Below are 24,827 nucleotides of genomic sequence, written 5' to 3'. Positions count from 1 at the left end.
AAGGGAACATTTCCGGTTACTATCGTAACCTTGATTCCCTGAGAGACGGGAACAAGAAATTACATTAGCAGCCATGGTTGCTGTTTGATCAGTTGTGCTAGCATTCAGTCGTGATTCTGACGTAATTTTTGCACCCATGCATTTTATACTGCCCGGAAGGGTGCTTGTGAGTGGCCGCTATGCACCCTGTATGTGCACTTCTGCTGAGCCCACAACATACATTGGGATATTTATATACATACATTAGGATTTTAAAAGGCTTGAATTTTTTACTTTTAGTTTTTGATTTTAAACAATTTCATATAAATTCACTCATGCTTTTATGTGAGCTCTGTGTGAAATCTTTCAAAATCATTTGATCTCCCAGCTGTATGTTCCTCTCCCTTGATGCTGTTGATCTTGGAAAGACTCAACAAGTCTAGTGCATAAAAGGCAGCATGGGTCATCGCACGTGAGCATATGTAGATTGTGTTTCAGTGAGAAGCAGTTTAGAGCTTTTGGAGATACAAATAGCATGTTCAGAAGTCTTTATGTGGTTATGCATATATTGCACTTTATATGAAAGAACAGAGAAGAATGCTCTGATTGGAATTTGATGGTTCTTCATATTATTTCCCAATGAATCTTACAACAATGAACCAAAGCGATGTCTGTCAGGAATATTCATGTCCAGAGAGATCTGTTTCTTTTTCTGTCTATGTGATTCTGTATGCGGCTGCAGCAGCTGTGTCTCTTCTGACCGTGTGTGGAAACCTGCTGGTCATCATCTCTGTTAGTCACTTCAAGCAGCTCCACACACCTGCGAACATCCTCATCCTCTCTTTGGCTGTGTCAGATCTTCTAGTTGGAGTTTTTGTGATGCCACTGCATTTGTCTTGGGTCATTGAATCATGTTGGATTTCTGGACCACTGATGTGCGCTGCTTTAAAAATTGTGAATAGTCAAGCAACAAGTGTGGTCTGTTCATACTGTGGCTCTGATAGCAATTGATCGGTTTTTGGCTTTAAGCTCTCCTTTTCTTTACTCTGAGAAGATCTCACCCACTGTCACCTGCATAGCAACTTTATTTAACTGGCTGTTTTCACTCCTTTATAACTTTACTCTTCTTTTTGTTAATGAAAACTTCAATGATGTCACATGTCCAGAAATATGTATTGTTATTGTAGATGTGGTTTCATCATTTATTGACCTCATAGTTGTGTTTCTTATGCCTTGTACAATCATTATAATATTATACACTCATGTTTTTGTCATTGCTAAGAAACATGCGACTGCTATAAGAGCTCTTCAGATTCACAACAGAACAGGATCCTCCAAAAACAGAGTCGGTGACAAATCAGGACAAAAAGCTGCCATACTGCTAGGGATTCTGGTCGTTGTATTTCTTCTGTGTTTACTGCCGTATTATATTTGTACTTTAGTGATTCCGTACAGTGATGATGATTTGTTTCATGTCAGAGATGTTACCGTAACGATTTTCTTCCTGAACTCCACCATTAATCCCATCATTTATGCTTTATTCTATCCCTGGTTTCAAAAAAGCTTAAAATTAATTTTCACATTTAAAGTGTTTAATAAAGACTCATCCTTGATGAATGTGCTTTAACTCACTGAATGTAAGACACTATGCTTTTTTTGTCCTTATCTTTGCATATAGGCAAATGCTTTTGCTGCATAATTTTATTTTGTCATATATTAAACTTGACTGTGACGGCATGGATATTGTTTTTAATTATGCCAGTATACTATATAACAATGATAGTGGGGGATTTTCCTTTATGTAATTTGTATATATCTCTTGTTATCTTTAATGTTTTGTTTGTAATAAACAGAAATGCAAAACATAAATAAAACTTTTAACGCAAAGGCAAATTGCGTGTAAAAAGTAACATACATACATAACAGGGCATTTTTTAGACCAACAAATATTGAAATAGATAATTTCTTTAAAATTATAGCATAAAAAAACGTGTGACAATTGCCTCAATCTGACATTTAAAAATAAATGTTCTTTTCTCTTTGGTCTTATAAAATCTACTTTTCATTAGAGTTAACCATTTTCTAAAAGTATACTAATTAGAATATATTGTGTTTAGCCAACAAATTTCACAAAAATATGATGCTTATAATTTGGTCTCAAAAACTGTTTGAGAAATATAGTTTCTTCTAATTGTGATACATGCATAAATGTATAATAATTTGTAATATAAAATGATATAAACATCGCTATATAAATGTTAAATGTGATGTAAATTTGTGTAATACTTTAAAATAATATTGAGCTTGAGCAATTAATGGCATGGAGCTTTACACACCCAGTTCTCAACGTCAACAGCGCCAAAACTTCACCAGTAGCACCAATCCAGCAGAGGGCGCCATTTCTTCCTTATCCGCCACAAACATCAGTAAACCGAAACGAGTGGAATGCCTATGGTGGAATGTTTCAAGTCGGTGTGATTTATGTCTATCTCCACTAGAGGGCGCTTGGTGGACAGAAAAGTTTAATCCTCCATTGAGTCCCATTCAAATCTCAGGATGTTTTTGCCTTACTGAGAGTGTTTGCAAACTAAAATTACAATCCTTTAAATATATTAATTCTCAGGGTTGGGATCTGTAATAAACAGTGAAATCCACTGCAGGCGTCACTGTATAATAATTCAATAAATTATGTTCCCTGTAAACACAAAGTACGTGGCTTTGACTCGCTGCTGGTTCATCATAGCGAAACATTAATATCCACTTACACGAAGATAAAGATTATCAGCTATTAAAAGGCAGTTATAAAAGTTAAATGTGGCCAGAGATAGTTTATACAACAGAGAATGACGGGAAATGTAGTTTTGTCGCACAATTGTCCCCTCACAAACCAGATAAATGAGTTGCGATTATGCTTTTTCTTTTTCTTTTTCTTTTAAGTACACAAAATAAACAAATTATTATTTAATTGACATGAACTTAAAATGTTAAGTCGCCTATTTAAGAAAGGAAAGAGTTCCAAACTGGAAATTACAAATTAATGATCGTTCCAAAATGACTGGATCAAACCACACCCCTATGTTTATAGCTATTTAGTTTTGTTTTGGAACATTGTCTGCTAGATTTACAACATAAACCGTATCTTAAGTTGCTCACGAATGTCACGTGACTTCCTTACAGTGAAGTCCCGCCCATTTCTGCCAATCAGTTTGCTTATAAGTTCTCTTCTAGTTCGTTATTTAACTCCAGGAACTTCATCACGGTGGCGAAACTTTCAACGAATGTTTGAAGAGTTTCTGCTTCGGAATCCGAGCAGCGGATGAACATAGTTCAATGCAATATGGGAAGTTTATTCAATAGCCTTTAAACTCAGGTAACATGGCATTAATCTGTCTTGTAAAGTAAGTATTTAATTACAACAGAGTTTGACATGTTTGACAACAGTTCATTCAGCATGAATGAATGAGTCTTTCAGTCTCTGAACGCGGTTGAATCGAGCGAAAATGGAATCGAAGTCAGTGGACGGAGAGGTGAATGATAATACATATTTCCCCAAAACAGATTCGGCTGATGCTAAGGTGACTTTTGAACAGCGCAACACACCGCCGGAAACGCGTTTATATAAAAAGAGATGGGTCATAGTGTTTTTATTCAGCTCGTATTCGCTGTGTAACTCCTATCAATGGATACAATACGGAATCATCAACAATATCTTCATGCGCTTCTACAGCGTGGACTCTTTCACCATTGACTGGATGTCCATGATTTATATGTTGACGTACATTCCGCTTATTTTCCCCGTCTCGTGGCTCTTGGATAAAAAAGGGCTGAGGGTCATCGCGCTCGTGGCCGCAGCTCTGAATTGCACGGGCACGTGGATCAAGGTGGCCAGCGCGAGACCGGACCTTTTCCCGGTGACATTTTTGGGTCAGTTCATATGCTCAGTGGCTCAGGTGTTTATCCTCGGGATGCCCTCCCGCATCGCATCAGTGTGGTTCGGATCGGAAGAAGTGTCCACTGCGTGCTCCATCGGGGTCTTCGGAAATCAGGTGGGTTTCAATAAAATAGTAATAATAATAATAATAATAATTGCAGGCCGCTCATTTAAATCATGTGCTGTTAAATCTAAAGTGTGACATTTTTGTGGCATTAAACGTAAAAATAATGACTGTTTCCACACAGGTATTTTGTACACGCCCCCTTTGCTGTTGGTTGGCAAACAGATAGTCCCGCCCATAATCGCTCGTCATTCTTTGAGCCAATGTTTGCACATTTAATTCGGTTTAAACTGCTTTTTTTCTTTTCTTTTCTTTTTTTTATTTTTAAATTAATTTCATGATCTATTTTATTTAATCTATCTTATAAAACTGAAATATTATTGCAATTTAAAACAATTGTTTTCTGTTTTAATATATTTTAAAATAATATATCACATGATGCAAAGCTAAATTTTCATCAGCATCACTACTCCAGTCATCGGTGTTACATGATCCTTCAGAAATCATTCAAACAGGGGCGTAGCAACCGGGGGGGACGGGGGGGACACGTCCCCCGCACTTTTAGAAACAGGTGATTCTGACCCCTGCTAATTTTTATTAATTTTTTTTTTTTAATTTTTTTTTTTTTTTTAGGATCCAGCGTGAATATTTCCGGCAGTGTTCTCTGATTTGTTACTTAGATTTGAGTGAAGTAACATTCAGCCAATCACAGAGCGAATCATCTCCTGGGCGCGTCTGCTATGAGCTTCAAATCTCTTGTTGCTCTTCTGAATATTCGTTCGTTCGTTTGTTCACTTTGCTAATAGGCCGTCTGGGATAAAATGCACCCCAGAAAAAAGCAAAGGACGATTACATCCTTTTTTCAAACACACACTGTAAGTATGTTACAGTATGTCGCGATGACACGAATCGCGCGATAAAGTTTTCATGTTATGATCTAACCTACTGTAACGTCAAAAGACAATTGAACCCGTATGGACCTCGTCACGTCGCGCCGGATTCATTGTGTCAAATGCTCTCCTAATTGTCGCTTTGGATAAAAGCGCCTGCTAAATAAGGCGTAACAAATTATTGGTTTCTGCTGTCTTTTGTTTGTCTACGTGCTGCTCGCGGAGTAAAATTATCATTTCACAATAAATCATATTTGTTTTGCAACGAATATCTTAAAATACTTTATTATATTTTATTCTTTTAATTCATTACTATTACTTTATGTCCTAACTGGTCTGTAGGAAAGGCAGGCTGTGACGTCACTGGCAGAGAGAGGGGACAGTTGCTCAACCTCTCCAGAATGTGTACAGGTGAGATTTGTATAAAAAAAAAAGCAGATTGACTATCTTAAGGCAGTGTTTTCTTAATTGGAACTGTTGCCAATGTTTTAAGGAATTACACATCAATTTAATTCCATTAAACAAAAGATCAACTATCATTCACCTTTATTTATATAGTGCTTTTAATAATACAGATTGTATCAAAGCACTGAATAGTATCAAATAGGAGAATAGAGCAATTTATAATGACAAGCTTAAACACTCAATTTCCAGTTAAATGTATTTTATTATTGAATGCAGAGACGTCATTGTCTAGGTCAGTTCAGTTTAAATAGGATCTGTGTAATCAAATCAACAATAATCGCTAGAAAAAAAGATAACATTTTCTATTTTATGTTCAGACTGTTAAATAAAATTAGTTTTATGTATCAAGACTGTGTTCCAATAGTGTCAATCACTGTATTGTAGGCTATTTATGGGTTTCTAAATATACATCTAATTAAAAACTTGTGAAGTTGATTAACTATGGAAATGGTAAATGAGTCAATAAATGAGTGATCCCTGCCCCCTATATGCTATTTATGTCTGTTGTTTTTAGAATGTTTGTGAGGAAGTGTCAGTCATGTGTGAGGAAGGGAGGGAAAAAGAGGAAGAGAGAGAGGGAGATGAGGGAAAAAGTGAGGAAGCATGTGAGAACCGAAGAGAAGAGAGAACGGATCTGATGAACAGGGAAGAATCTGCAGACTCTGATCAACATTTCTCGGCAACAAAACCAAACCACCCCGATCCCAAATTTATCATAAAGCAGACACTATCCGACCGTACCCTTTCATTTCAGACACAGTGGTACAGCAAATTTAAATGGCTCCATTTCGATCCAAATGTTGAAGGTGTTTTGTGTTTTTACTGTAGTAAAGCTTTTAAAACACAAGTATCTTCCCTTGCAAAAAATACAGAACCAGCATTTGTTTCATCTGGTTTCAAGAATTGGAAGAAAGCTCTTGAAAGATTCGGTTCACATGAAAAATCAGATTGTCACAAGACAGCAGTAACAACATATGTATATGAAGACAGATCAGTTAAGGCACAGCTGTCTAGTGTTCAGGCATCACAACAAGAGGAAGCGAGAGCAAATCTGTTAAAAATCATTGGTGCTGTGCAGCTGTTGGCAAGGCAGGGCTTGGCCCTAAGAGGGCATGATGATAGTGAGGGAAATCTTCATCAGGTGCTGAAATACAAGGCAGAAGAAGATCTATGTCTCAGTAAGTGGTTGTCAGGTAGAAAAGACTACACTTCTGCTCAAATTCAGAATGAGCTCCTTAGTTTGTTGAGCAGTTCTATCATCAGAGATATCGCAGACAATATAAGATCACTCCCTCAGTTGCAGTTTTCTGTAATGATGGACGGAACGCAAGATGTTTCAGGCAAAGAGCAAGAAGCAATTTGTCTCCGATATGTAGATAAAGATTTGATGATTCATGAAGAGTTTATTGGCCTTTATGAGGTATCTGTGGGTACAGGAGAGAATCTTGCAAAGGTGGTGAAAGATGTGTTGGTTCGTTTAAATTTGCCCATTTCTGGATTACGAGGGCAGGCATATGATGGTGCAGCAAATATGGCTGGCAGGTATTCTGGAGCACAGGCCATCATTAAAAAGGAACAACCTCTTGCCCCATACATCCACTGTGGTGCCCACTGTGTAAATCTCATTACACAGCATGCTTGTACTGCCTCACGTGTTATCCACAGTGCTTTACAGTGGGTTCATGAGTTAGGTATTTTGTTTGGGCAGTCAGGTAAATTTAAATCTTTGTTCAAGGAAGTTGCAAAATCTGTTCAAGGGTCCTTTCAAACTATAAGACCCCTTTGTCCCACAAGATGGACAGTTCGCTCCAGTGCTATCCATGCTGTGCTGAATCAGTATGAGTCTGTAATGCTTGCTCTCAGTGAAATGGCAGCTGGCAGCACAGACACGGCTAACAGGGCAAATGGACTACATGACAGATTCCAGCAGGGTAATGTAGTTCTTGGTCTTCTGCTTGCCTTAGAGGCTATAGAAGAATTGGAGAATCTCAACACATCTCTCCAAAGTCGAACACAGACCATCAGTGGTATGCTTTCTGCTGTTGCCTATGTGAAGGATGCTGTTGCAAATAAAAGAAATTCAGAGAGGTTTCAAATTGTCTACACCAAAGCATCAGAAATGTGCCAAATCCTTGATCTCTCTCCAATTGCAGTGCCCCGTACTCGTAATCCTCCTAAACGTCTAACTGGTCAGGCTTGTGCACATGTGCATTCATCTTCATCTGAATATTACAAAATGGAGTTTTACAAAGTGCTTGATGTTGTTGATATGCAGTTCAAAGAACGTTTTGAGCAGGAAGGGTTGCTGATGCTAAGGAATCTGGAAAACATCCTCTTAACAGGGGTGGTCGATAATGTGGTACTAATGTACCCAGAACTGGACAAAATATCCCTTAGCACACAATTGGCCATGTTCAGATCAAAGCATAATATGCAGTCCAGCAGTGAAGCAGCTAGCATCCTTCAGGGGATGTGTCCAGAAGTCCGTAGTCTTTTTGATCAGGTGGAAACACTTGTCCGACTGCTTCTTGTCACTCCCGTGTCCTCAGCAGAAGCTGAAAGAAGTTTCAGTGGTCTCAGAAGGCTAAAAACATGGCTTCGTAGTACCATGACACAAACAAGGCTGAATAGTGTTGCTGTGTGTCATTTACACAAGGAAAAACTTGATCAATTAGAGAGAAAAAAAATTGCTCAACATTTTGTGGCCTGCAAGGAAAGCCGAAAAATTCAGTTTGGAAGTTTTGATTAAAATCTCACTTCGATCTTGAAAATATAAAAACTTGTAAATACATTGATTTAGGTTTTATTGATATATTTTCATAAAATGTATGTTGTATAAAATTACTGTAGATGTAATCTGTATACTCATTTAACACTTGTTTTTGTCCAACTGTTAAAAAGAAAAATTATTGTTCAATTGTACTGCAACTGAAATATTGTAAATATCATAAAATATCTTTATTTCATAAAAAATAAAGTATAGATGGTCTCCCATTGGTCTCAAAGTCCTGCAGTATTTTTAAATTTTGAGTATGATTTAACAAAAATAGGTTCCTGTAAGCTATCATGTCATGGGCCCAAATTTGAAAAAGTAAAATGCCAATTGGTATTCTATTTAGAATTTATTATGAACATCAGCTTTGGGTCAAATCACCATACAGCTGTCCCCCCCACTTTTAAAATGGCTGCTACGCCCCTGCATTCAAATATACTGAATTATTATCAATATCAGAAACCATTTAGCTTTTATATATATATATATATATATATATATATATATATATATATATATATATTAGGGGTGTAACGATACGCGTATTCGTATTGAACCGTTCGGTACGACGCTTTCGGTTCGGTACGCGGTACGCATTATGCATACCGAACGGTTCGTTGGACTAATTAATTATATTTGAAAAGAAAAAAGAGAAATATAATGATATGCGTTCAACAAGGTAGCCCAATAACCCAAACGACGTAACAGGCAACGCCCCTGACACTCCCGAAGAAGAAAAAAACACCATCTTATGTTTATGTTATGACTCAGTCAGGCGCTCGCTCACTCAGTACGCGCTGAAGGCTCGTTGCAAAATGGCCAATGCGTTTAACAGACTAGAAAAAGAAGATGACTCTCAAACATATTGTTTGAGATGCATGATTCCATCTATGAGCTGCTCGATCAGAGTGACATGAGAGCCCCTCCTTAGAACATTATTTGTAAATCCATGTTATGGTAAGTGTGCACGTGAAGTCTTTGCACACTTTCTGAAATCCACACTGTGGTAAGTTTGCACACTACACTAGTGCTCTGCATTCTTTCTAAAATCCTATATAGTGAGGGCTTCGCGCGGTTGCTTCATTGCTTTAAAAAAAAAAAAAAACACCAGCGTGAATACTTGAAACATGTCAACTCATTTACGCCGACATCACCTTATTGTGTCAGTATCTGGGAAAAGACGAAAAAAAGGAGAAACATGCACGCAACAAACTATGCCTGCAGCATTTAGACACCAGTATTATAGCTTACAGGGAATCCAAAGTGCACCCAAACACCAGACCTGTTGGTTATTTTAGGATCTTATATTTCTGGTCTGTTAAATGCATTTGACATTTTGCAATGAGCCTTCAGCGCGTGCTGAGTGAGCGAGCGCCTTAGGGTCCGTTCACATATCGCTCCTAAAAACGCGTGGAAAACGCTAAGCGCGTCTTTCTCCTCCTTTCCAAAGCGCTTGGGCAGAAGCGCTCATGAGGCGTCTGTCTTTGCTAAGCAACAATGACGTGCTCTCTCCATGAGACGCGGAAATTTCAGCGAAGGATAAATGGATTTGCAGCTCTAAAAATCGCTTGCAGTAGCTCTGCTACTAAATTTATTTCAAAATTGCAATCCATATACAACTATAATCAGCTGTTCCTTCATCTTGGCTGAGTTTTCAACGTTGTTATGGGAAAGGATGAAGCTGATTGGTTAGTTCTTGTCACATGACCCGCGGTGCGCTTGCGGCATTCTGAAAAGTTGAGATGTTTTTGCATTTTGCTGTATCTAAAACGTACCGAACCGAACCGAACCGAACCGTGACATCAGTGTATCGTATCGAACCGAACCGTGAATTTTGTGAACCGTTACACCCCTAATATATATATATATATATATATATATATATATATATATATATATATATATATATATATATATATATATATATATATATATATATATATATTATATATATATATATATATATATATATATATATATATATATATATACGTATATTTTTTTTAGAACCTGTGATTTCGAGTTCTTTGAATAAAAGTTCAAAAGAACAGCATTTATAATAATGGTTAAATAAATAAAATAAAAATTTTTTTTTAAAGGTTTGGGGTCAGTAATGTTTATTTATTATTTTTTAAAGAAATGAATGCTTAATTCTTTTTAAAAAAAATTTTTTTAAACACTTGAATTATTTTTTTTGAAAGTGAATTCTTTAAAACACATCAAACATTTTACTGATCCCAAACTTTTGAGCATATATATATGTGTGTATATTATTATTATTATTATTATTATTATTATTATTATTATTTATTTATTTTATTTTTTTCATAGTTAACACTTTTTTTTTTTGTATTTATTATTTTATTTCAAAACGTTTAATTGAGTTTAAAAAACTCTGTTTTAAGCCAACAAAAATGTAGTACGAGCACAGGGTGAAACAAAGTTGTTAATAAATACCAGTAGTGTTTTAATGTGCAACCACATAATTGCATGCCACTTTTGAGTCTTTAGAATCCAAGTATTAAGTGGAACAGGCCTTTGCTAGTTCCCAAATTTATATTCACACTGTACTGATTGGCAAAAGAGAAAACTAGGAAGTGGAGTGAAACAAAGCAAGTGTAGTTAAAAAAAAAGCCCAGCTATGTTTGAAATCAAGCCTAGCTCGAAAGGTCACATGACATTCATGTATTTGATGTAATCTCAGAAATGTCTGTTTTCCTTTAGTTGGGGATCGCCATAGGCTTCCTCGTTCCTCCTATGCTGGTTCCTAATGTGGACGATCTGGACGAGTTAGCGGCTCACATCAGAGTCATGTTCTACATCACAGCCGGAGTGGCCACCTTCCTGTTTGTGTTGGTTGTCATTGGTAAGAGCAATCAGTCTCAGTTACATTATTTCATTCCAAAAGCATGCAGTATAATTAAGATGCCTTAGATGATATCTTTTTTCCAAATTAATTCCCGTCTTTCACAGAGATAACAGTTTATCATGTTATCTTGGCAGCATGCTTCAATTAAATCGACATGGGGAGGTGCTGCCTATGTAGAGAGTTTCAGTCATTTAAGGGATTCGGTGAAGATTAGGATGTTGTCTTAGAAGGCAGCTGTCAATGTTGGTAGAATAAAGCGAGACTGGTCTTTTAGTGTCTTTCTGTTCCTCTTTTTGATGAGTCTTATGCTGTTCTTCTTCCTGGATGCACCTAGACAAATTTTGTGTATCGTTTATACACATACAAACCTAACATATAAATGATTGTCTGTTGGCACATAATGCCTGTCATTTTGTTAGGCTGTTTGTACAAGTGTAAATGGAGTTATGATTATCTGACACTTACCCCAAATGACAGAAAGGGAAATAATTCTGTGCTTTTCATTCCGCTGTTTAAATGCTGAGCTGCCCATTTTTATCTTGACAAGGCCAAAAAACCTCCTGTCACATTCTGAGCAACACTCACGTGGATTTAGTTCTGTTCTCACAAGCAAAAAATTATGTCTAGATAATTGAAAAAGAGGAAATCGCAAGACATTTTAAAGTTTTAAAGGTACAGTTCACCCAAAAATGTACACCCAATCTTTTTCTAAACCTGTGTGCATTTTTCATTAATTAAACACAAAAGTTTTTTTTTTTGGAGAGCAAATGCCCTGTTAAGCATGAAGTCATTCAATACAAGCAACATGAAAGTTGTGCATACTATTTTTATCCTATATTTAAAGTCTGTCGGTCATAGTCATGTGTTGTACTTTCATAATGCTTTTTGTAATTGTTTGAATTCCCTTCCTATTTACTTTCATTGAATGGGAATGTACACATGGGGTTTTCTGCTAAACACCCCCTTCTGTGTTCAGTGCAATAAAGAAAGTCATGTTGGGGAGTTAAATGATGACAATTGTTATTTTTGGGTGAACTGTTCTACTGATTTCCCTCAAAATGACCACTTCAGCTGTAACTTTATTAAAGAAACAAGCACATCAGATTATAGTGTTTCTGTTTTATAGCTCTAAAACTTAAATCCTGCGGCAAAGATTGTAATATTTAGAGTATGTTTGATGGAGCAAATATCGCAGAGTTCAGTAACCCGCCGTTTTGGGGACAGCGGGCTAACTTTTACTCAAACACAAACATGCACAGATGTCAAAACATTCAATTCAAGGAGATTTCCACCCAGATGCCCCTCTTGTATTAAACACACCAACATAACTGACTTTTATTTTGTTCTTTAGATTTATAGTTTTGGAACTTCTTATTTCTAATGTTTAAACTATCAACCATATTACCTTTATGCCAAAACCTCGCAATCTTGTACACTCTTTTTTCACAATACATTCTGGGAATGCCATAATGCAATATAATGATATTGTGTGCTATTTTAGTAATATTTACACACAATTATACTACTTATTAATACAGTTTTCATTTGTTTAGTTTTCATTTCATTTTCAAATTTTTGTTTAACATTTAACAGTTTAATAATTTAATCTAATTTTTTAATCTCCATTTTTATGCATAATTTTTATTCGTTTTTAAAATATTATTTCTGTTTAGCTTCAATTTATTTCAATACAATACAATACTTCAGCTTCAACTGATTTCAGTTAGTATTTCAAATAGTTATTTCACTTTTTTCAGTGAGTTTTTCATTTTATTTCAGCCTTATTCCAATTACCGGAAGAAAAAAAAAGCTAGCAGCTCTTCATTGTTTTGAACAGAGCTGTCTAGTTACACCAAGAAGCTGAACTCAGATCAGTGTCGATCTTCTATTTTGTCATTTTCGGACAGAAACCTAATATGTCCGAAACTACTTTTATAGAAAATAGAAAAACCCTTTAGTTTTTTAAAATAAATAAACACTGCATCGTCAAAGTTGGTATTGTTGCTTTACATATGGTCAGATACTTTCGTGTGCCGTTATATTATTAACATTTGACCAAAATCAGATTTTGTTGAAATGAAGTTACAGTGGAGTTACATTTTGGCCAAAATCTCATGTTATAAGAAATTAAGTGCTAAGCCAAGGCTATTTACGACCGAACTGGCTATGACTTAACTAAAACACTCTTCTCCGCTCCTTAGTACAGCATTTTCTTTACTCAAGATACGCAGGTCTAATGTTTGATGTATCTAATTCAAACAACCAGTTCTTTATTTACCTTTCATTGCAAACAAGCAGGGACCGTCCACAAACTGTGCGGTAATTCATTCTATGAGATCTTACCGAGTTTGAGGATCCTATGGAGTTAAAAGGATCAGTCACAAGCTCTTTTTAATACTTTTTATTGGCCACATATATATAAAACCCACATACAGGTGTAAAGAGTGAACAATAGCATTGATTTATATAAAGAAATATATGGATATATGAGGCTTCTGCCAGCCAATGTTTGTGTTTTATGTTCTCATCAGTGTTTCAGGAGCGTCCGGAGATCCCTCCCACCCATGCACAAGCCGTGGCTCGGAGGATCTCTCCAGAGAGCTACTCATATACAGCATCGATCCTCAGGCTGCTCCGTAACAAAGCCTTCATGCTCCTCGTCATCACTTATGGTGAATGTCTTACTCTGCTGCGCACAACAGATCCATTCAGGACCTCAAACTGTGGTGCATTATGCTTGCTGCCATTCAAACAGACAGTCGTAGTTTGTAACTGAGAACATTAGCATGAATAGTTCTATAGTCAGTGGTTTTTCTCAAGTCCTGTAAGCAGGACTGTTATTGCTCATACATGGGGTTTGTGATTTGAACAAGATCCTAACGACGATTAAACTTCATAACTTATTATAACCTGCATGAATGATCACACAGGTGCTGTTATTTGCATAGTCAAATGGGGCACTGTAAAAAAAGTAAAAAAAAAAAATGCACAATGAGGGGACATGATTGTTATATTATTTATTATTGCAAGTAGGATTCTGGTGCCAGAAAGGTAGTTATGGGCCAAATTGCATAGCAGCTTCAGTCATGTTAACTTCCATTTCTCTCTAAAATAAAATATTATTTACATCATATTTTAGTAGATGGCTGTGGATTTGATGTTATACATTTACATTTAAATATGTATTTTGTAATATTTTAAAAACTTGGGATCAGTAAGGATTAATTTTTAATATTTTAATATTTTTATTAATCAAGTGTGCATTAAATTGATCAAGATCAAGTGACAGTAAAGACATTTATAATATTACAGAATATTTCTGTTTCCAATAAATGCTGTTCTTTTGAACTTTCTATTCATCAAAGAATTCAGGGGTGGGGGGCTGGATCAAGGTTTTCACAAAGATATGAAGCAATTTTTTTCGATGATGATGATGATTATAAATAGGGATGCATATAGGGCCGATACTGAGCTCCTGTACTCGTACTTGTTACAATGCCCCGATACTAAACGCAGATACCAATACTCATTTGGTTTCTGTACCCAATAATTAAAAGATTTACAAATGCAATAAAAAAATATATATCATTACTCTGTATCGGCAAGTACCAAAAATAAATATGACTAGCTTTTAATTGCATGAAGATTAAATTAATGTTATTTTAAAGTTTGCATGAAATGGAAATTGGGATTGTTCTTTTTTTTATTGTTGTGACGTATATCTGAGTGAAGGGGCTTCTAAAATGTGAAGAAGAAAAAAATGCAGGGTGGGGCTTGATTTCATCCTTCGGTAATTGATTGGATCATTGGAAGTTAGGCAAGCGTTGCTAATAAAATGGAGACAGAAACAAGACATACCCTGATTACTCTGCCCTTCATGCCTTGGAACATGACAGGAAGAGAAGAGAAGTCGTTTTCGAGAGGGGAGGGAAGGTTAACACATTTGATTAAGGATTATGAGGGCACATAAACTTTTTAAAAATAATAAAGTGCACAGATAAATCATTTATAATAGACACTACAATATTACATATAAAAATAAGAATTGTACATTTTGATTTCATGGCGACTTTAATTTGCATGATTCTGAAAAAGTAAAAATCAAGAACTAAACAGAAATAGTCATAACTTGACTGGCATGAACTATGTTAAAACTTAGTTTATGATCTATCCACACACATACACACCTGTGCAACACTTGCATGAGAAGCGTGTAGCTGCATTTAACCTGGCTGAACATTGACAGAAATAATCCTGCAGGAATGCAGAGCTCTTTATATCTTTACAGCTGCTTCAGAAATGTGAAGACATTTATTGCTTACTAGATAAACACCAAAACAGCTGTCTGCCAAGCTACTTTTATTTTCATTTTAAGTTTAAGCTTTTAGCATGTTTATGTTTTTGACTTCATCTGTTTTTCTTCATCAGGGCTGAATGTCGGCTGTTTCTATGCTGTCAGTACGCTTCTCAACCAAATGATCATTGAACACTATCCTGTAAGTCCCAACCACCTCCTATCCAGCCAATCAAGAGAGCGGGTCAATATCTGAATTGAATTTTTTTTATTAGCATTATTGGTGGCTTTTGATACGTGTTATTATTTGTTTATCCAGAAAAACTAATCTTAGTCTGCACTAACAAAGTGCGATCACATTCAACCACAGCTGTCAGTGTTCTAGACTGTTTGTTCTGCCTCTGGATATATAATAATAATAATAATAATTCATTACATTTATTTATATAGATTGGATATATAGTCCAATCAGAGACAAGTCACGTTCTGTGGAATAACACCCCATTTGGGAGACACCCCTCGCTGCAGAGTGTAGCTCGGTGACGTCTCATACATACGTCAAGTATGTGACGTAAGGTATGTCTATAACACAATATAGCCGTCATAAATCACAATTTAAAGTCATCGACTCTAGTGGTGAAGATGGTAAAAAGTGTGTCGTTCACAATTTGATGCAGTCGAAGTTTTTTTTCTCCCTTTTCAAATTTCAAATCGCATCAGAAAAGCATTTATTTTAAATAAAAATTAAGGAAATAATAAAAAAGTTGTGAAGGATTGTTTTTTAGTGTCCCAATAAGGTACCATTAATTTAATAATTTGAATTAAAATTATAATTTACACAAGTTATTATTGGATACTGTTTTATAATGTACTACAATATTGGGTTGCAGATAATTGCTACTATTTGCAGTAAGAAGTATAAATAGAATATATAGCTATTTGGACTTGCGTAGTGTATTGCCTTTTCTTATTTTAATCTTTCCTCTGCTATGGTACTTTATCTATTTATTAACCATAATTTTGGACATTATTCTTTTGCTTTGGCAATTCTGCATGTGAAACATTTAAGCCAATAAAGTAGTTTTAAGTTCAATTGACTACATACAGTATATTTTCAGTGTCTGCATCCCATTGTATGCATGGTGCTTCCAAAAAAGCAAACTGATTCAAAGAACAAAACATAACATCTACAGATTAAGACTGTAGACATGACACAAGAAAAAAAAAATCTACTCATTCTGAAATTCACCTCCATCACTGATAAAACAATCAGCCGAGCAGTAGCCCTCAAATTCTTTAAATTAATAAAACCCACGCAGGTCTCCCCTCCTGCCATTCCCCACATACCCAGGTGGGCACTGGGCAGTCTTTAAATATCTCACTGAAACCCTAGTTGTATTGTGCAGAGAATACATTTCAGTTCATGAAACCTAATTTACATAAAAGAACAAACAATATTAAAGCAGTATTAAATAATTTTGAAGAAAGGCAGAAGAGCTATACAAGGAACATATTTTAAATGTATTTTTAAAATGGTGTTGGAAAAAGTGTTATTTGCTTTGTCTGTAAAGTACTTAAGATGTTTAATTTATAACCAGCATTAACATCAACTAAATTAATAAAGTTGGTCAAGTAAAAATTTACATAATACAGTCTATCAGAGAAAGAAAAACAGATAGTTGAGAGGAGACAGACAGACAGATGAAAAGAGACAGACACTAAAACTTTTTACAGTACTCACTACATGCTAAGGAGTTAAAGAACTATCCTGCCACATGAAGTGGGTCTCTTCTCTGAATTTCTTCTCCCTGACAATATCCCTAAAAAGTCATATGAAGTCACATGAAGGTACATTTTAGAGGTAACCCTTTACAATAAGGTGTCATTGGTAAACACTAGTTAATGTATTAATTAACATGAACTAACAATGAACAATACATGAGTTACAGTATCTATTCATCTTTGATAATGTTAGTTAATGAAAAAGATAAAAAAAACAAATATGATCTTTTTTTGCATGCAACCATCAATGGCATTATTTATATTAATAAAGTCTTTCTGCTCTATTTTAAGACCTCTTTAAAAGCAAATTTTTAGGCGAAATAAGACTTAAAGACCAGTACTTTGAATACCAAATCATAAAACATGTCATAAATGTTTGAAATCGCACACATTTGCAATGACACACTCTGATTATGACCAAAACATCCTTACAATTAAAAGCCATTTACACACACTCACATTTTTAAGAAAATAAAAGTTATTAAATGTTTTGTTTTTTTTACTTTACTGCCACCGAATCTTAAATCCACCATACCTTACGAACATCCGGAAGTGAATGAACCTGGACATGCGCATTAATGCCATTCAGTACATCACACATGCGTATTTACGGTAAATGTATATACGTGACGTCACCACGTTACTTTTCATAGAGTCTGCAGTGAGGATTACTTTCCTTTTTGGGTGATTTCACTCTAGCCGAGAATCGCCCAAACTGTTCTTAGGGATATGCCGGTATCAATCGATTAATTGCTCATGCTTTTATCACGATAAACGATATTATCACGGTGTTAAAATTAAGTGTTGTTGTTCATTTTGACCAGTTGATGGGAATAGTATTGTTAAAATGCATTCCAAATTCGGAATAATCTGTAATAAATAATTATTTACGGCATTTAGAAGTGCCCACAATAACAATATTGTGCATATTCATTAACGTGATATATCGCATTACCAAATACCGGCACATATAAAAAATTCTATATTAAAATTCTTTTGCAATTCGCTTGTTAAGTCTGACATCACGTAGCACCGCGTCCGTGTCCAAACGCTCTATCAGATACCACGAGAAAAACAACAAAAGTTGCTAATATAAACTCACAATGTGATATAATACTACAGAAAAGTTATAATCCTAACCTTTTAACTCCATACCGAAGACCCAGATACCCAGACAATGAAAATATAAATAAATATAAAAATTATTTGTGTTTGAGATGCTGTGAGCACGGAGACTGTAGTGTACAACGTAAGTTTAGCTTAACATTTAGCTTAAATGATTTATTATGCTTAAATGGTTTAGCTTAATATGAATAGACAGTGCTCATAAACCGCTGCTGAGGGCATATTCTGAAGTGAAGTGAGAAGAGGCTTGGACCCGGAAACAGCGCTTCTTACATCATCACTTAACAACCAAATACAATCTCTATGAGTTCCGAGAGGACTAGCACTAAAATGCTTTAGTCATCATACATAACCTTCACTTGTGCAGCGATTGGTGGGAACAAATATACCTCTACTAATAAAAAATTATGAAGTTAGGACTTATTTGACCAATATTAGATGCACAAGTCTAATAGTCGAGTTAGACCTTTGAGTTATCATTCATTTGCAAACAAACAGACCGTGTCTGTGCATTCTCTGAAAGCTTTTTGCACAAGTACATTTCAGTATGGTTGCATGTCTGACAAGTGTTTTATTATGGACACTCATAGAAGAAGCATGCACAAAACACTCACTCTGATCGACACATTTGACAAACTCCGAATGTTATTTACTTTTTGAAACTGTGTTTTGCTCTGTTTAATAATTCTGAATGGACCCATGTATATCTACATACAGTCAGGTTATTGTGACTGGTATAGTGGTCTGTTGGCGCCTCCGTGTGCTTCTGTTTGGTATTGCAGCTTGACTTGTAATTATTTATATTTGTATTAACAATGCTCTAAACAAATGTATAATTTATTATTTTTCTCAAAATATTTGTTGTTGCACTGTATACATAAATTGTGAATTATTATGAATATTTTAAAAAGATTAAAATTATCTTCAGAGCAGCTTGAATAAAATTTAGTTTATTTAAAATGCTTCAGGTTTTTTTTATACTGGGGTAAATCATGCCGGGATGTATGCTAAAATTACTGGATGTAGTATCCACCAGCCACCACAGGAATGCGTGTGAAACTTTCTCTGCTTTGAACAGGGAGAGGAGGTGAACGCCGGCAGGATCGGCCTCACCATCGTGATCGCTGGCATGGTGGGATCTCTCATCTGTGGGATCTGGTTAGACCGATCGAAGACATACAAGTAAGAGGCTAGACTTTAATCTCAAATGCTTCCCCCAAGCGAGTCTGTTCATATGCTTTGGTTTAGTGTATTTGTCCAGGTGTTTGAATCACTGATCCATGAACCTAGACCTTGGTGACATTGTGTATTTGACCCCTCACAGCACGCCTTCCCCTCCTAGACATTGTGATGTTTCTTTTGTTCAGCAGAATGAAGGACAAAATGTCTTTAAGTGTAAAAACGTTCACGCACAATACTACACTGAAATGACAAATTATTAATATAGTTAATGAGTGTTTCTTGAACTTCAGACAATGTTGTGTCACTGGAGTTCGTTTGTTATTTTTTAAATTACTTTTCATGTGTTCACTATACCCTTCAAAAGTTAGTAAAATTTTATAAATGTTTTTGAAAAACGTGCCTATTCCTATAAGGCTGCATTTATTGGATTAAAATAATTTAAAAAATTAATATTGTGGAGTATTATTACAAATTAGTATAACTGTGTTCTATTTGAATATATTGTAAAATGTAATTTGTGATGCGCTGCTGAATTTTCAGCATCTTTACTCCAGTTTTCATTGTCACATGATCTTCAGAAATCATAATAATATGCTTATTTGCAAGAAATTTATTTATTATTATTACCAATGCCGTAAACAGTTGTGCTGTTTCATATTTCTGTTAAAAACTAATTTTTTTTTTCAGGATTCTTTGATAAATCACAATTTCAAAAGAACAGCGTTTATATGAAATAAAAATCTATCATAAATGTCTTCACTGTCACTTTCAATAAATTTAATGCATCCCTACTGAATAAAAATATTAAGACCCCAAACTTTTGAATGGTAGTGTAGATTTTGATTTGTTCAGTCTTCAAAATATGAAATACCATGATAAAAAATATAGCATTTTTACAAACAATATTTTAAGAATAAATCATAATTTTATACATGCATCATTTTATTTTTATTATGTTAACATTATTGATATATTTTCTGTCACAAATTTTGACTGTCCCACACTTCCGTGCCGTCATTTCCAACAAAGCCAATTATTTTTTCACTAATGGTTTATAAAGTGCTCATATTTGACGAGACGCCAAGATAATTCATGTTAGATTCAGACTTCAGATGCTGTTTTACAAAATCAACTGAAATGATCTTGATCTTGATGAAAGATTTAACCTGTCCTATGTCTCTGTTATGTCATCTCGTGTCTCCACAGACAGACAACACTAGCCGTGTATCTGATGTCGCTTGTGGGTTTGGTGCTTTATGCTTCTACCTTGGATCTTGGTCACTTGTGGGTGGTCTTCATCACAGCAGGAACCCTCGGGTGCGGGAAGAGTTAAAATGGAAAACATTCTTTCTTTTTTGTTGTTATAGTTTGTTTCTGTTTTGTTTTGCAATATGTGTTACAGTAAAACCGCTCTCTCTATATATCTATGTTTTGTTTGTGTGTAATTTACGCAGGTTCTTCATGACGGGTTACCTTCCCCTCGGTTTTGAGTTTGCTGTTGAATTGACTTACCCAGAGTCTGAAGGGACGTCTTCAGGACTTCTCAACTGCTCTGCACAGGTTTGCATGTGATATTCATAATAATTTTTGTTGTTTATAAGAGTTGTGGCTTATTTTATATTGAGATTTATAGGATTTTATTGAGTTTATATGGAGTTACCAGCAATCCTAATGATTATGATTTCCTACTTCAGGTATTTGGGATCATATTTACAATCTGTCAGGGGAAAATCATGGACTCGTTTAATACCCTGGCCGGAAATCTCTTCCTGTGTGCCTTCCTGCTGATAGGAACCATCATTACAGGTGCAGATTGTTCAATACTCATCTACCTGAGTCTTTGTTCCTCTTTAATAGAGTATAGAACTTTTATTTAAGGGATTGTGAAACTATTTATTATTTTATAAACTATAGTTAATTTCTAATTAGTTAATGAGTTCATGCTCAAATGTTTTAGATGTTGTAAACTTGTATAATGTGTTAACTACAAGTTTGGTTGCTGTTATTTATATGGTTAGAATTACTGATTAATATTCAACTAATTTCCCAGGTAATTAAAGTTCATGGGAAGTAATTATATAGTCCTCCATATAACATTTATGCATAGAGGTACAAAGTTCAGTTACATTTAAACTTCGTTTGTCTGTTAACAAAGACCATCTCAAAGGACCAATCAGAATGATCTTCCACATTATTATTATTAGTAGTAGTAGTTTTTATTTTGTATAGTCTTTATTATTATCATTTTACTATTTTACGGTGAATATTTATTGCATTATCTAAATATTATAATATTTATTGCATTTTTGAGGGTGCAATATTTAATTGTAATAAAAATAATTTCCCAATTCATTAAAATAGAATTCATATAATAAATCAAAAAATAATATCTTTTTGATTTTTGGGATGAAATGTTACCTGGAAATGTGTTTTGATGGATTCATCAATTTTATACTCCCTGTTCAGATGCTGATAAGATAGACTTGATCTTACAGGTTGCATCAGTCATTTTAGTAGATAGTATGCTGAACGTTAAAGCTGTAATTATGTGCATCTCATTGTGTTTCTGTTCTTTATCTCAGCTTGTATCAAGTCAGATCTGCGCAGACAATTGGCAAACCAGCAAGCACTGGCAGCTGTAAGTATCAAACCAGACTCGTCAGCAAAACATTTACACAATTGCACTTTACAATCAGATTAAGGTTTTCATGACCTTCCCATCCAGGATTAAGTTCATGTTTTGTGTTTTCTGCTAGTGTGTCTCTTGTCTGTCAGATTGATGCATCAGAAATCTTTTTTTGCCCCCTAACATAGATACTAGAGAAAATGACACTCCTGTTGATTCTGTCTCACATTTCCATGTTGGTTTGTTTTAACCTGAACTCCAGTGTTCATTCAGAGGTGGTTTTGGTTTGATAGCTGTTATTTCAAACACCCACAGCAGGAACATGAATGTGTTCCTGCATATTCTCCAGGGTCTTTGGCCTCGAGCAGCTCCTGTGGAGCTTTTTAACTTTTAATTGTGTTGACAATCCAGCGCTGTGATATGATGACACACGAGAAATGCTCTTCGATTCACACCAGCTCTATAAACACATTTGATCCTGTTCTTCACCATCAGTCCTGCTCGTCTTTACACGCAATGTCATGTTTTCTTGACCCACACATCCCATTCACACTCTCCCATTATCCTGCTGTTTTTTCCACTTCATTGCCTCTTTCTCTTATAAACACTACACTATCATTGAAAAGTTTGGAGTTGGTACTATTTTAGAAATAAAGCTCTTTGGCTCAAAAAGGCTGCATTTATTTGAGGAGAGAAAAAAACTGTTGAATTTTGAATTAATATTACAATTCAAAATGACTGTTTTCTATGTGAATATATTGTAAAATGTAATTTATTCCCGTGATTAAAGACTGGAGTGATGGTGAAAATTCAGCTTTGGTGTCACATGATCCTTCAGAAATCATTCTAATAAACTGATTTCCTGCTCAAAAAACATTTCTAATTATTATACATTTTTGAAAACTGTTGTGATGCTTCACATTTTTAGTTTTTTTTAAATAAATAGAAAAATAACAAACATTTTTGAAAAAGAAATCCGGTTTAACATTCTAAATTTCTTTGCTGTCACTTTTGATCAATTTAATGCATTCCTGCTGAATAAAGTATTAATTTCTTTAAAAACCAAAACAATCATACTCTCCCCATTCCTCTTTTTCTACTCATCCTGTTCTCCCTTTTCCATTTTTACACTTACTACATTCTATTTTCCACTCATCATGATTGGATGTTTTTAACTCAACCTTTTATTCCTCTGATCATCTCATTCTCCTATCTAGTTTCCTATCTGTCCAAATCCATTCATGTTTACACATCTGTGTGTGTGTGTGTGTGTCTGCAGGCAGCATTGTGCAGGTCAGACGTTCAAGGATCACAGTTGGACGTCTCTCCTCCCCTTAACACACATGTGATCAATCAATCACCGCATGATTTTATTGCTCACGGTGGTTCAGGTATGAGTAGCACATGCTATCAGCCCTTCTGATTCACACTCCGTGAGACCCGCTTATCAATGAGATCGCCTAAAAAGTGCTTTTGATTCTCTCAGAGTCCAATGTTTATGATTTTTGCCTGATCTATCTGAACACTTCACCCTTGAGCTTTGTACGTGTTCATTGTAGTTTGGTTGTTTGATGTGTGCTAACATTTATCCTTCATTTAATCACTAACATACTAACTGTGGGTGTGTGCATGAAACTGGTTTGTGGCCAACAGGGGGCGCCGTTTTCTGTGAAATCTGTTACTAGTGATGTGTTTTGCGTTTGCAGGTCCGTATGGAAGCATCAGTGGCAGAAGCTTTTGAAGCCAAACTCTAACCTGATCGCAGGACGGATCGAGTGTGTGTGTGTGTGTGTGTGTGTGTGTGTTTGTATTTGAATTAAGTCCAGTGTTTATACCAGCCAGGGAATGATCAGGTGTTTGTTTGTATGGTGTGATCATTTCTTTGTTTACTTGATCACTAATCATCTCAAGTAGGATATATTCTAATTATTTCACTAGTTTATCAATTGATTATTTAAATTATTGTTAACATTTCAAATGTCCTATTTCTCTATAAACTACTTTGCATTGAGAGTTTTGGGGGAAAAATCCTACGATAAATGTGGAGCATTTCATGAACTTCATAGAAACCAAAGTTCAACACATTTAAAAATACTGTGTTGGTTTCAATCAGTGCAGTAATGAGTACTGAATAACTTTCTTTATTTTTATACAGTTTTCGTTTTGACCCTAATTAAAATAAAATAAAAAGTCCATCTGAATAAATTGTAATAAATAAAACAAATCTAACCTATAAAGCACATTACTGTTTTTTTATTTTTAAAATGTAAAAAAAAAAAAAAAAAGTTTTGTAAAATGTTTTCGTATCATTACTATCTGCCTACCTAACACTGAATAATACAATGCCATGCTTCAGTAACACCCATAATTTTATTAATATTATTACAATTAATGGCAATCATAATTTGTATTATTTTAAAGGGAATTATAGTTTATATAGTTCTATGTTTTTGTGAAATTATATATACAATTATAATAAAATGTAATGAAATATTAAATAAAATATATTACTGTGCAAATATAATTAATAATATAATTATTGTTATAGAATTATTGTAGAATTATACATTATATTAAATTATATTTGATAAAATATTATTATTATATAAAAAATATTACAATAATTAGTAAGCAGTTTATTATTTTAGCTTTATATATATATATATATATATATATATATAATTACAATAATTAATTAAATTAACTATAATTTTACTATAGGTATCTATGATTACTATTTATGGTAATCATGATTAAGAGCATTCCCATTCATAGAAATCATACGTTTTATTTTCTTTACATTTTATATTTTAATAATATATGTATATAATATCTCAAATTTGAAAA

The 24,827-nt window shown here is 34.7% G+C and overlaps 1 protein-coding gene and 1 pseudogene across 3 annotated transcripts; both read left to right on the top strand.

The window, feature by feature from the left end:
* The first annotated feature begins 552 nt into the window (after positions 1-552).
* Positions 553-1,606, top strand: LOC113097328 (trace amine-associated receptor 13c-like; annotated as a pseudogene).
* Positions 1,607-3,196: 1,590 nt separating this feature from the next.
* LOC113097327 (feline leukemia virus subgroup C receptor-related protein 2-like) lies at positions 3,197-24,115 on the top strand. 3 transcript variants are annotated; one of them, XM_026262571.1, is made up of 12 exons: positions 3,198-4,025; positions 5,207-5,275; positions 10,827-10,968; positions 13,503-13,643; positions 15,400-15,467; positions 19,251-19,354; positions 20,561-20,671; positions 20,809-20,914; positions 21,049-21,160; positions 21,937-21,992; positions 23,260-23,371; positions 23,687-24,115. In XM_026262571.1, the coding sequence occupies exons 1-12, from the start codon at positions 3,480-3,482 to the stop codon at positions 23,719-23,721; spliced, it is 1,602 nt and encodes a 533-aa protein (XP_026118356.1). In that variant the 5' UTR covers positions 3,198-3,479; the 3' UTR covers positions 23,722-24,115. The 3 variants fall into 3 exon arrangements, with proteins under 3 accessions (XP_026118358.1, XP_026118356.1, XP_026118357.1); XM_026262573.1 differs by lacking the exon at positions 23,260-23,371 and having other exon boundaries at positions 3,197-4,025; XM_026262572.1 differs by lacking the exon at positions 5,207-5,275.
* Positions 24,116-24,827: the final 712 nt, after the last annotated feature.

This window comes from Carassius auratus, unplaced genomic scaffold (assembly GCF_003368295.1).
Source record: "Carassius auratus strain Wakin unplaced genomic scaffold, ASM336829v1 scaf_tig00216185, whole genome shotgun sequence".
NCBI lineage: Eukaryota > Metazoa > Chordata > Actinopteri > Cypriniformes > Cyprinidae > Carassius > Carassius auratus.
Note: the sequence above shows the minus strand (reverse complement) of the source record. Positions and strands in the feature narration are given on the sequence as shown.